The 14,359-nt window shown below is 35.3% G+C and overlaps 1 protein-coding gene across 22 annotated transcripts in view; it reads right to left on the bottom strand.

Annotated features, from left to right (window-relative positions):
• The window catches only part of RALYL (RALY RNA binding protein like), a 737,403-nt gene that overhangs the window by 46,990 nt on the left and 676,054 nt on the right, over positions 1–14,359 (bottom strand). For all 22 annotated transcript variants that reach the window (XM_030938231.1, XM_030938233.1, XM_030938241.1 and 19 more), the window contains 2 exons: positions 10,711–10,868; positions 1,040–1,153 (listed from right to left, as the gene is read on the bottom strand). In XM_030938231.1, coding sequence (XP_030794091.1) covers positions 1,040–1,153; positions 10,711–10,868 — 272 coding nt within the window. The remainder of the gene's footprint in view (positions 1–1,039; positions 1,154–10,710; positions 10,869–14,359) is intronic.

The following is a 14,359-nucleotide window of genomic DNA, read 5'->3' as shown; positions in this document are numbered from 1 at the left end:
GACAAAATGACAGGCTCCTGTGTGTTTGAGACCAAGGTCTATCACTAACTAGATATACAGATCTAGGAAAATCACTTTACTTTCCTGAGACTTTGTTTTCTCATCTGCAAAATGAAGAGGCCAGATTTATCAAGGGCTTTCACACTTTATTTATTTGTTTTATAAGAAGTGGAACTCTTCCAGCAAATGAAGTCTTATGTTGAATGCCAGTATCTAGAACAGATACTGGGAAGTGACACTGGTCAGAGCAAGGGCTGGGTTTTGAAGAAGCGTAAGTCTGGCTACCTACTGGGTCTCTTCCTAATCCCCATCTTAACTCCAAGGAGGCTTCTGAGGCATCCAAAGCCTTGTAGAACACACTTTTCAAACTGTGGCCTACTTCTTAGTTTATACCAGTTATCATATACTTGTGACTCAAAAAATATCTGTAGCCATATGAAAAGAGCATTAGAGTTGTACTAGAAAGGAGCTGGGTCAGGGCTGACAATTCAAAAGACAGAGGCTATTAATTTGTAAAACATGTAATCAAATAACTTGGCCTGTGGGTAGCCAGGCGCATGCTCTTAGTCTTGAGGTTCCTGAACTTGGGTACTGAAGTCTTTCAGGGTGGCAGCAAAGGCAGGAGTTGGGCATTATAATAATTGTTGAAACCTGTCAAATTTTGCTGCAGTTAATTTAATTATATGTGAATATTATGTTAGCCTGATAGCATTATTCTGTTAATTGATTTTCTGAAAGGTTACTTGATATTCAGACAAACTCAATTGTGACTCAACTAGTGCTGATTATTCCATCAAAACACTTTTCCTTGCCTTTTATTTTTAGTATGAATCTTAGAAAAATTGGTTCATGTTCTCTAAAAGAAAAAAAATTGTATTTTATTATTGCAACTCTTGGCTTAAAGATATTGTTGGCATATCTGTATTAATCGCTGTCAAACTCAGCCAGTGTCTTTCTGGCCCTGTACTGCCTCTGTGATTGACAACGTTTCACTGGTTCAATTCTGACCTGTCTGTGATCACAGATCCTTTTCACTTACCTGCCTCCGCCTTCTGCTGTTTCTCAATCTTCTCCAGGCGCCCTAGCAAGGAGTCAATTTTAGTTTTGATCTGGGTTAATTCTTTCTTGATGGTTTGTAACTCATCTGATTTCACTGGAAAGGAGAAAGAAGGAAGAAAACAACCGAGCATCAAATGCACCATAACTCACCTAGGACCCAACTCACAGGCACCCCGCATCTTCTCAAGTCTGTGTCCAATCACATAGGACGTTTTTCAGTATTATCAGCTTCTCATTACTTCTAGTGATCCTGGAATACTGGATGATTTTGCCAATTACAAATACAGATTCTCAGTGACATGAGCATTTAATCCTAAATCTTTTGACTGAAGGTTATGGAAATGGATAATGGAATTTAGAAATATTTTATAAAATAACCAAATGATGATAAATTAAATTTTAGCAAAGAGAGTAAATCTTCAATGTGAGAGGGATTCAGATGAAGGAATAATTAAATCATAACGGATACTACTTTGAGGAACTACGTCGTAATATATATTTTAGCAGTCAATGATATTTTAATCCAGCTCCTTGGAAATGGATGGAAACCAGGATATACAATTTATCCTTTAAATAAAATGTCTTAGATGTGAGAAAACTCCAGCTCCCTCAAAGTTGCTATGAAGCTTCAGTTTTTCTAAAAAAAAAAAAAAAAAAAAGGCAGTGAGTTGTGCATGCCTTCCTCTAAGCCCTGGGCTTGATGGAAAGGAAAATCACTGAAGTTCCCATTGATATTTTCAATAGTAGTGGTTCTCATTCTAGATTTTTAGAGTTTAGTACCATTTCAAAGAAAACAAGTGGGGACTAACATAAGACTGACAACTTTTCATTTTGCCAAGTATGGATGTTAAAAACAACAATAAATAGCCTACTGTTGACTACAGTAATTATTTTATAAGGGAAAAAGGCTTAAGGAAAGAACAATCTCATATTTCAAAGACAATTCTTTAAATGAAATATGTTTATATTTATAAAAAAATTACTGCACTGTCCTTATTTTTCTGAAAACCATTTCAATTTTATCACCTTCTCATTACTTCTAGTGATCCTGGAATACTGGATTATTTTGACAGTTACAAATAGGGATTCTCAGTGATATGAGCATTTAATCCTAAATCTTTTGACTGAAGGGTATGCAAATGGATAATGGAATTTAGAAATATGTTGAATCCACAACAATCAGAGATGAAAGATTTTAAAACTATCACTATGGAACAGCTATACCTGCCTCCGAGCTTTTATTAGGTGGACTGGCAGTATTCACACCTCAGTCAAGAGCCAAGTTTCAAGATCTTGGACACTTATTTCATTCCAGTCTATTTCTCTTCTGTCTCTTTTCCTTCTGGTTTCTAATAATCTCGGACTAGATATTCCCTAGAAATTTCTGAGTGAATTAGAGTGTTTAGTTTGATTCTTTAGTCTTCAGACTTTTTTGAAAAAATAAAAAAAATGCAATCTATGTTGCTTAAAATAGAACTATTTGTCAATTAAGAAATGATATAGTGTACATGATATATTATGGATCATAAACACTAAGTCTCAAGGGAAGAACAGATTTTTATATAAAAATAAGAAAACTTTTCCCATTATAAAATCAGATTTTTTTTTAAAGACTTATTTACAGTGCAAAGTAGTTTGCAAAATAAAAACTGCAAGAAGTATGGGCCCTCTGGAGTATCCCTCTGATGAATGACTAAACTGAAAGTAGAACAGTGTAAAATACAGAATCACTCCTCATGTCAATTACTTCAAAGACATCAAAGTACCATTGTGGAATTGCAGCTAAATCTGAGAAACAGCATCTGTCACAATTGCAAATTGATTCTGCTTTGAAGAGTGGTACTCATTCCTTTGATGAAGGCATATGTAGTTTTACTTAAATGTATCAAATTTAATAGAAAAGATTTTATCTTATAACATTAGATTTCAGTGCAGGAGAAATAAGACTATGGCTGAAAACTAACAGAATATATTTCTTAGCAATTAGAGCTACTCCTTCGCCCAGGAATGCAGTTGACTAATTTTAATTTATGTATTGCCTTAAAAAACATAAACCAGGTCGGGCGTGGTGGCTCAAGCCTGTAATCCCAGCACTTTGGGAGGCCGAGACGGGCGGATCACGAGGTCAGGAGATCGAGACCATCCTGGCTAACATGGTGAAACCCCGTCTCTACTAAAATACAAAAAACTAGCCGGGCGAGATGGCGGGCGCCTGTAGTCCCAGCTGCTCGGGAGGCTGAGGCAGGAGAATGCCGTAAAGCCGGGAGACGGAGCTTGCAGTGAGCTGAGATCCGGCCACTGCACTCCAGCCTGGGCGACAGAGCGAGACTCTGTCTCAAAAACAAACAAACAAACAAAAAAACACAAAAAAACAAAAACCAATAAACCACTACTACTCCACTTTATTGAACCTACATTAGAAAACAGTTGGAAATACAGACTCATCTGGCTGGAACTTAGAAGTCTCCAGGGAGCTAAGGTTTCGTTTAAGTCTAGACTCATGTCTAGCACTGAAAGAACACCTTTCAGATCTCAGCTGGATTATTATGGAATTTGGGTCTAATAATGTTACTCAGGAAACAATGCTCAAATGTAACACAGAAATCTGGAGAGATTCTATCAGTTCTTTCCTAGACTTACCAGGAAATGTTAAAGTGAGCCTCTAACCCTATGCAGGCTGCTCAGTTCCTCTCTTAGAATGGGGGGCAGCAAATGCTCATCTAGGTCCTGCAAAGCAGGCTCTACAAATAATCTTGGCTGCCTCTTGAGCAATTGTAGAAGTCGTTTCCTCATCACACTTCAATATCTCAGTGCTGTCCTTGGGAGAAGGCTTGCCGCTTACCTGGTCCAATTGGCCTTAGTCCACTTTCTACTTTTCTTCATGCAGAGTCACTACTAGATATGGGCTATGGTTTTATGCTATTACATCTGGTTTCTGGATGGAATGCCTGGAATGAACCTCCTCTATCTCTCATGTACTGCTCTTTCTAACTCTCTTCTGCTTTTGTTTTCTACTTTTTCCCCTCCTGTTAATAACTTCTCTACTGCACAGTGAATTATATTGTCCCTATTTTTGCTTACTATTCTCTAGTAGTTGAGTGTATATACCTACATCACAGATATTTTAGAAGACATTGGTAATACTATCTTCACAGGAAAAATATCTTTTGCTCTTTTTCTCTAGATAAATTTTACCACAGAAAAAACTTGTCAAAAATTATACACAAATATGGTGAAACCCCATGTCTACTAAAAATACAAAAATTAGCTGGGCATGGTGGTATGCACCTGTAATCCCAGCTACTTGGGAGGCTGAGGCAGAGAATTGCTTGAACCCAGGAGACGGAGGTTGCAGCGAGCCAAGATCGTGCCACTGCCCTCCAGTCTGGGTGACAGAGTAAGACTCTGTCTCAAAAAAAAAAAAAAAAAAAAAAAAAAAAAAAAAATTATACACAAAAGCAAACATGCTGTCATAATAAAAATCTTTGGTTGTTTTGTTGAGGACAACTTAGTTTTCTATGAGTGATTATAGGGCTTGAATTTAGAATTACCAAACAAAATCAGCAAAGTGATAAATTAAAAAAATTATGAAGTTCCTAGGACAAATTACTTTAGCTTATTTTTAGGCAAGAAGAACACTAGAGAAATAGAAGTCAGGTTGCCTCACTGTTACTGTAGTATTTTTATTTTAAAAAATAAGTCACATTAAGTCATTTCAGATCTGCGCTCTCTATATAGGTCATTGATTTGGTGATAAATGTTATTACATCCTGATATAGTTGACAAAATGATTGTGCCTTCTGCTGTGACATGAGATATAATCCAAAAAGAATATTAGGCACATGGGATGATACCATCTGTCTATATAAAAATGTGTGCATTTCTGACTTATGTGGTAAAAAATATTTCAATTTATTTTAATCATCTTTGGGTCAAGTCTATTCTGGGTAAATAAAGAAGCTTCAGCTAATTGTCTAGATCCGTGGTTCTTAATAGAGGGTGATTTTGCTCTGCGGGAGAGATTCTGTCTCTGGAGACATTTTGGCTTGTTATGACTTGGAGGGGTGGTGCTACTGGCTTCTAGTGAGGATTTAGCCTGCTCAGCATCCTACAATGCACAAGATAGCCCACACCACACCACAGAATTATCTGACCCCAAATCCTGATCATGCGAAACTATTGAAACCCTGCTCTAGATAATTATATAACCTCCCTTACCAATATCATGCTTCCTATCAACTATTTAGAAAACTGAAAAATGTTTGTAATCATGTGGACTTTGACAATAAATCACATTAATTTGTTATTATTTTTATTTTCCCCAGCCATTAATACATTATTTGAATGTCCAAAACAAAGAAATATAATTTGCATATCACTTAATTTATAAATCAGTTTTAAATACAGCATTTCAACAATAAAAAATCTGAGAATCTGATGATGTACAGCATTTTCCCAAAGTTACATGATATGCACAGGTAAGAGTTTAGGCTGAAACCTAGATTTTCTTACTTTCAGTTCTACACTTTTTATTGTGCCATGCAGCTTCAGTTGATGTGAAAAATATGATCATCATTTCCAGTTATTTCCTTCACTATGAATTAATGAACCACTGTGTTTAATTCAATAATATTCAGGAAAAGAAAAGGTAGGTTTCTGGAAATCTTTATCATGATCACTTCAATGCCTCTGCTCTGCTTCCATCTGTCCCCTTCTTTATATATACATAAATATCCCATAATAAGAAAATGAACAACTGGTCTGAAGTTATAGGACAGGTGATACCCTTGTAACATAATACATAATACAATTTTTTTTTAAAGCTAATTCAAGATGAAGAGGCTAATTTGCTAGTCTCAGAAATAGTTTTCAAAAGCCAAACTTTAAAGTATTTTGCTAAAATAAATTGCAGCAACTGGTTATCACCCACCCCATAGATGAAATTTCCTAGAACAGGGAATTACATATATATGCATATGTATGTATTCATAATACTTATGCCTACATACATCTATACCCATTATTTCTATATTTTTTAGAAAGAAAATGAAATGGAGAATGAGTGGATTTTATTCAATAAGTATTCATTAAATGCTTACTATCTGCATCTGTTCATCTTGCATTTCATTAGAAGCTGCAAGTATATCATTTAATTTATTCCCAATATGCAAATCAGAATTGTTAAACTTACTTTTGGATTTCAACAGTGAATATTAGAGAAGTTAAGTAATGTGTTTTAGCAGGCTGGGCATAATGGCTCAGCCTATAATCCCAGTGCTTTGGGAGGCTGAGGCGGGAGAGTTGCTTGAGCCAGGAGTTTGTGATCAGCCTGCGCAACATGCTGAGTTCCCTATCTCCACAAAAAATAAGGAAATTAGCCAGGCATGGTGGTATGTGCCTATATTCCTAGCTCTTCAGGAGGCTGAGCTAGGAGGATAGCTTGAGTACAGGAGTTTGTGGTTACAGTGAGCTATTCAATCTGTGCCACTGCATTCCAGCCTGGGTGACAGAGTGATACCCTGTTTCTAAAAAAAATTTTTTAAATGTTCTTTAAAAAGATTGCTTTAGCCAAGAGGCAACAATTCAAGTTTAGAGTGGGCTGCCTGATGCCAAAGCCATGGGTATTTAGGTCCTACCCTCCTATCCCCCACTGCCCATCATGAGCTTCTCATCATGGTGAACTGCCTCCCTCGTCTCATGGACTCTATAACTAGGGACATAAAAGAAATATGTAAGTAATTTATTATGATATGTATAACATAAAATACAAAAAATGAGAAATAGTAAAAATCTTCTGTCACTTGATATTGAAATTATCTCCCATTTTTAAATTTTCTGGTCCCCCCTGCCCCCAACCAGATAGTAAGTGCCTGAAAATGAAAGATCACATCAATTTTGTCTATGGAATATCAGTTCCTCAGGGCTCATGTCTATTTCATCAATGGAAAATTAGTACCTGTCTGTGTTAGGTGCTGATTAATTGAACTTGTATCAACTATGTGGGCAAAGAGAAAAGATAAGTTAGTTTTGATGATAACTGATTGTGAAAATAGTCATAAAAGAATAGTTTTTTGAGTTATGACTGGAAAGATACTTTAGATTTCAGCAAGCAAAAATGGCCTTCTAAGTAACAGAAGTAGCAGATCTCAAATCACATAACTTGAAAATACACGTCATACTGATTTCTCTTAGACCCTGGAGTGTAGGCCAGAATTTGTCCCCTTGTTTCACCAACTGATGCAACTAATTTTCTCTGAGCTGTAGCATTTTTAAAGGTGTGGTTCAAAGTCAACTGTAAAATGTATGACAAAAAGTAAAATGCAAAAAGCAAAAATAATAGTGATGTCACATTTCACAAATGTTTAAGAGTATAATCTGTGCAAAGCATAATTAACTTGAATGAATTTGTAATTGAAAATAGAAAGATTAGATGTCCATACAAATAACTATGACATGAAGCAGAAGAGTGTAAGTTCCATAATAAAAAAGTGAACAACTGGCCTGAAGTTAGAGGACAGGTGATGCCCTTGTAACACAGAGGGGTCTAAACTTGTCCTTATAAGAAGAGGAAATTTATTAGACAAGACACATGAAGAGTAAACAGTGTGAAGACATGGGGATAAGATGGTCATCTACCAGTCATGGAGAGAGGACTGACACCCTTACCTCACAGCAATTAGAAAGAACCAAGCCTTCTGACACTTTGATCTCCAACTTTCAGCCTCCATCATTGTGAGAAAATAAATTTCTGTTGGTTAAGCCACCCAAACTATGGTACTTTGTTATGACAGCCCTTGCCAACTAATGACACCCATCATACAGATGTCCTAAAATATCATTTTGAGCAGGTAGCACTTTGCTGAGAATTTTTTATCTTGGTCCTGCATGAAATCCAAACCCTTCAATATTCTGCACAGTTTTTCATTATCCTTTTACCCAATTTTATATCTTGTTTAATAATAATGTCCTCAGTTTATTAACTGACATTCCTAGCAATAAATCTTTACTTCAGATAATAGTTATTATTTTTACTATCACAGTTTATTATCTATTAAGACTTTTATATTAGCTGACACTGTTCTAAGAGCTCTACATGTGCTAGCTCATTTAATCTTCACAACTCTACAGAGAAGGCAGTAAGATTATCATTCCCATTTTATAGATGAGGAAACTAAGGCACAGCAAGCAAGTACCTTGCCACAAAACACACATAATAAATGGCTGAGGCACTATTGGATTCTAGGTGCAGCCAATTACATGTTCCATGCTCCTACCTGCTGTAATAATAATAGTAGTAGCAATAACCTCATTGAACATTACTATGTGCCTAAGCATTTTATATACATAAGTAGTTTAATTCTTACAATAACTATTGGATATACAATATATTATTTTCAATTTCCAGGTAGAAATTAGAGGTATGTAGGGGTTAAAGGATTTCCCCAAGGCCACTGTGGTAGTATACTGTGAAACAGACTCCACTCCAGGCAATCTGACAGGAAAGCCTCTGTTCTCCACCCAGATCCTGTCTCCCAGAAAGCAAGTATCTCTCATTCTACCTTTCTGAATGCACCGGCTCTTCTAAACTCAATTCAAAATTCTCTGTTAAGCCTTCTCTAACCTTTCTGGCTGATAGTACTTTCTCTCTTTAAAAATCTCTAAAGCAGAATATACTTTGCCTAGGATAATGGATGGATGGGAATGTTTAATGATATGTTGCTGAGTATTAATATTATTTCTCTGGTTGATGCTTTATCTCTGTATTTCAATCACATACTTTTGAGGGGAGGAACCCAACATAAAGCCTTCTTAGCATTGGGGATTAATTCTCAATTTTAACTTTAATTGAACTGTCTTTAATTTCCTGTTAGATGCTTCAGGGCATTTATATTAGTTTGTCACCTGTTCTGTCACTGAAAGTGCATTGACAAGTCCCTAAAGGCATTCAAACTTACCAGAGTCTTTCTTGTTAGACATTAGAATTTAAATTAATTCTTTAAAGAAATTGATATTATCGAATTTTTTTTCCAGAGGGCATCATTTTTTCCACTAAGAAACTACAGCTAAAGCTCACTGATATTCATGTTTTCTCTTTTGTAAAATGCTAATCTGCAATATCATATTTTCTTTATTTTATGGCTCTATGATGTCAGGACAGGACAAGTTGATTATAGTTTTAGTTCAATTTGATTTGAAATGGGACAGAAATACCTAGTGGCAATCTATTTAAAGCAATCTACTTTAAATGCTTATCAGTATTCATTTTTGGTAAATTATCACATTAATATTTTTTTATATAGTTTTCTACTTAGCAGAAATCAGTCATATTACAAATTCTGAAATAAGAAATGACAAATTATCCAAGCTATAACATTAATTTCCTCTTCTGAACTTGCCAAACCATTAAATGCTGGAAATAGCTATTAATAAAAGAGTAAGATATATACCTCAGCAAATCTTTATTCAGATTATATCAATATTAACGTAGTCTATTTTAAACTTCACTGGTACTTTTCATTTGTGATTTGAGTTTGAAACTTTTGTTATTTCCAGAAACCAACCTAATTATAAAAAGTACTATAAATTTAATGAATATTTATACATGCACATATATATTTTATGTACATGTATGTATATATAATATAATCTGCCAATATGCTCCTAAAAAGAATATTAAATCATGATTCTAGTTATGCTTCCCAGTGAATTATAGATACATTTTTATGTTTCACTAAAGTAACACAAATCAACAGTTAAGTTTTGTGACTTGAGCTCTAAATGTATAGAACTATATGAAATGAATGGAATTGATCAGTCTTCTGTCTTGCTATAATAACAAGCACATCCTTTAGGTTTCCACTCAAATGTCACTTCAATCAATGAAATATAGTGTTCCCAACTTTCTCTATGTGTTTATTCTTTTACCTATTGATCAGTTTATTATTTGTTTGCTTTCTGATAAAGGGCAATCTCAAGGAATATAGGAAATTTTGTTATCCTTTTCCTTTCCTTAAGAATAACAAATAAAATTTTTTTCTGAATCACTCCACATAAAAATTTAGCAGTGTGTTTAGTTGGAAAGTTTATATCGCTGCTTTTTACTAATTAATGTGAAACTATGCATATATTATTTTACTTTTTATGACATTAAATATATTTTCAGATACATATATCTCATAATAATTTATCACTGTATGGTAAATTATACTTTTAACATTTCTATAGTTTGCCTCTCTTAATTGAATCAAATATTCAAACCATGAACTAATTTTGTATATTGCTTCTCTGAGAAGACAGTTTATGCACTCCCTTTGGAAGTAAAATGATTTCTTCATTAAAAGCAACATATTATGTTTCAGGACTTTAATATGTCACAAACTAAGCTGAGAGCACAGTGTTATTTGCTCTGATAAAATACTTTTCAAATTGGTCCTGGGTTTTTGTTAGACATGTTTGTGTTTGTCTCCCCTACTGCAACACAGTATGGTGGAAAGCAGAGACCATTTCTTATCCATTTTATGATTTTCTAATACTTTATACATAGCAGGCCCTTCATAACTATCTGGTTAATTTATTGAATATAGGCATTCATGCAATGATAGTTAACCACCCCCTTCTTTAAGGAGAAATAAAATGAAGGATCTTACTTACATTTAGAGCCTGTTGACCCACTGGCAGTAGATCTTGATCCACCTTTCATGGAAAAGACTCCTTTCCCCCTGCGAGTCGTTGTGACTGCCACTCTGGGACGCTTCAGTGGAATTACTGCACGGGGAGGTGGAGGCACACGCCCGTGGTAATCAAATAACCTTTACAAAACACAAATGGGACTGAGAGTTGGTTTGATGCCCGAGAATTCTATCAAATATGTGAAACGATTAACAGAATAGCCTGGTAGAAAATTTCAATAAATGTTTTCTTTCTGCTGTTGTTCTCTAATATTCAGATGCAGGTATTTATTGGCAGATTCAATTTTCACTAAGAAAATAGGATGCTAATATAGTCTATGCTTTCTGGACTTTAGAGTGTGACCTCCAAGAGGAACTCATCTGTAAGGTATGAAAGGAGTAGGGGCTTTGCTCCAACAGTACCATGCAATTTGTTGAAATTATGCTGACCTTCATCCCTAAATATACTTCTTTGCTTGATAAAACAGATTTACACTTCTTATGAACAGAAATATTCCTCTTACACGTCAAACACTTATTAGCACATTAGTTTAAAAGAGGAAAAGATCTTGCAGAATGGGAACAAAGAAATAAAATTACTGTTCAAACAGTAAACAGCCCAGCAAGATAAAAAGTAAAACCAGCTTAAAGAAAACAGCTATGAGAGACAAATCAATATGGTGCTTCAGCTCACTCTAAGAATCTTTTCAGTAACAAAAGCCTTCTCTGATTGCAGACAAAAGGAGACGGTTTGAATGACATGGAGCTAGCATGAGGACAAAACTTTGTTGACTACTTATGGTGGGAAGTATTTATCAAGATATCTTTTAATTATTCTGACCATTTGCTAGATGTGCAAATTGAGACTAGAGATATTTTTATAGTTAGATATTACAAGCATATTTAACAAAAAATCCATAAAACTTAAAACCTTTGCTGAAAAGTGAAAAATGATATTCACCACAATCAATGAATTTCCACTAAACAAAGTACAAGGGTTAGCTCATTTATAAAAATATGTAATTCATAGATTCAAAAGCTTTGTATTATTTATACTGCATCCACATATACAACACATTTTTATATGACAGTACATTTGAGTAACCTAAAAGGTAAAGGAAAAAATACTGGGATACATTTACTTTTTCATGACTATTTTCCAGTGAACCAGACATGTAAGTACATTATTCACTATAAAGAAAATAGCATTATTGACTTAGAATTATAATTGTTACATATTTTATTGTGACAGAATAAAATATTGGATTGCATTTGTATAATTACTTTAAAACAGTCAATAAAAACAATCTAATATGAAAATCAGAAATGAGAAACTAGAATGGAAAGAAAATAAAAAAAAACTTCTATAATAGGTTAATTGACAAAATTACATCTTGTTTATACGTACAGATGAAAATGTGATAATCTCTTTTTAGGAAATAATATATGAAATATAATAAAAGTTAAGATAGACTGGTTTCCAAATATTTATTTAGAGACATTTAAAACTATTATGGGGTGGGGGAAGCACAAAAAGCACTATTAAACCAAATTTAAAGCAGAATTCCTTAGTACTAAGAATATCTCCTACATTAGAGACTTAGGGTATTCAAAAATGATTTAGAACATGCTGGGGAAAAACTAAGAGATATCTGGAAAGGAAAAGAAATGAAATGAGACAGAGTTCAAGAGAGGTGCCATCTTCTGTGAATAAGCAAAGTCCATTAGAGCTGAAGAACAGCTAGCAAAGAACAGGTCATGGATGTCAACACATAATAGTTTACTTCAAAGAGCACAGGCAGGATGAGGCTGAAAAGGGTTATGAATATCATCTATACCACTAGGGGCTTGAGAATCAAAAGGGTCAGCTAGACCTGCCCCTCATTTCAATCACAAAACAAGGTCTACATTAGTTATTTATAAGTTGAATTCACAGATCACCTTAAGTCAGTGAACCAAAATACAAAGGCACTTTGCATGAGCTATAACACCCAAAACTATTGAGCGAAAAGAAAATATGGCAATTGACTGATCTCTTCTAGAGTAGAAGTTGCTGCTTGAAATGAAAGGCAAGCTCTTTTAGCAGGACCATTTCCGTAGGACACCAGTGTGCAGTTTTACAGGTTCATTAAACAAGCCAATCTATAAATTGGGTTAAGAAAATCTCTAAAACACAATAGAAATATATAATGATGTAGGAGTGCTATAGTAAAAATACAGGCCAAGTAAAGTTAACTACATTCACTGCTACTTTAATTGCAATGTAATTTAATACTATGTTTATAGGGAAGAAAAATGTTTATCGATATTTCTGTTGCTTCCCCCAGCCAAGGATTACCAAACCTCTAACGGTGGCATGGCCTGATCTTATGCTGAGAAACAGCCATACTTGCTCACTGTATTTATGATTTGCTTTTAGTATGGGGCATACATTTTAGTAATATATGTAGTATATTACTAAACAACTTTCCTTTGGTATAAATTCCTATGGTGAGTGGCCGGTTCTCTGAATATTTTGGCGAGCTACTTCAAAGGAAAATGACTATTTTTCTTTTCTCTCTCTTTTGTTTTTTTGAGACAGAGTGTCTGTCACCCAGGCTGGAGTCCAGTGGTATGATCTCACTACAGCCTCTGCCTCCTGGGCTCAAGCAATTCTCCCACCTCAGCCTCCCAAGTAGTTGGGACTACTGCATGCCACTGCACCCAGCTAAATATTTTTGTATTTTTTGTAGAGATAGCATTTTGCCATATTGCCCAGGCTGCTCTCGAACTCTTGGACTGAAGTGATCTGCTCAACTTGGGCTCCTAAAGTACTGGGATTATAGGCATGAGCCACCAAGCCTGGCTGGATGACTTTCACCAAGGAATCAAATAACGTTTTACCGATTCTTTGGTAAAACTTGGATGGGAAGTTGGGCAGCATCAGGACTTAAATATTTTAATGTGATAGGTCATTCACAAAACAAAATTGGGAATGGGTGAGGCAGGAGAATAGGGTCTGGAGGCAGGGAACCTAAGGCTGTTTCATGCTGACTTCCTAGAACTAAACAAAAAGGAAAACCCCAACTTTCCATGCCCAAGTAACAAAAGGACCAGAGGCTACTCCCTTTGCACCCCTCCTCATCCCGCCACCTTTTTCTGCATGGCTGATGAAAAATTGAAAGTACCTCTGATTGGTCCCCTTCCACAACCAATCAGGCTGGTCGTGGGCAAAGTCTTCATTTGCATAGGGTATAAATTTGTAACTTCACTTCAGCCTCTGATTGGTCCCCTTACACAACCAATCGGACTGAGCATAGGCCACTACTTAATTTACTTAGGGTGTACTCCAAGCAACCCATGGGGAAACCTGTAGAGGGTATGTAAACCGCAGAAAATTCTGTCACCAGACTCTTGAGCCCTTACTCTCGGTTGGCTCCCACCCTGTGGAGTGTACTTTCATTTTCCATAAATCTCTACTTTTGTTACTTCATTCTTTCCTTCCTTTGTATATGTTTATACCTTCCTTTATGCGTTTTGCCCAATTATTTGTTCAAGAGCCTGGACATCCTCCACCAGTAACATGGGCTAACATGAGGGCATAATTTTTAATTTTACAACTTTTAATGGAGTTGAAATCTTTCTTAATTTTC

Source organism: Rhinopithecus roxellana, chromosome 9 (genome assembly GCF_007565055.1).
Source record: "Rhinopithecus roxellana isolate Shanxi Qingling chromosome 9, ASM756505v1, whole genome shotgun sequence".
Taxonomy (NCBI): Eukaryota; Metazoa; Chordata; class Mammalia; order Primates; family Cercopithecidae; genus Rhinopithecus; species Rhinopithecus roxellana.
The sequence above is the reverse complement of the archived record's forward strand: the minus strand, read 5'-3'. Positions and strand labels throughout refer to the sequence as shown.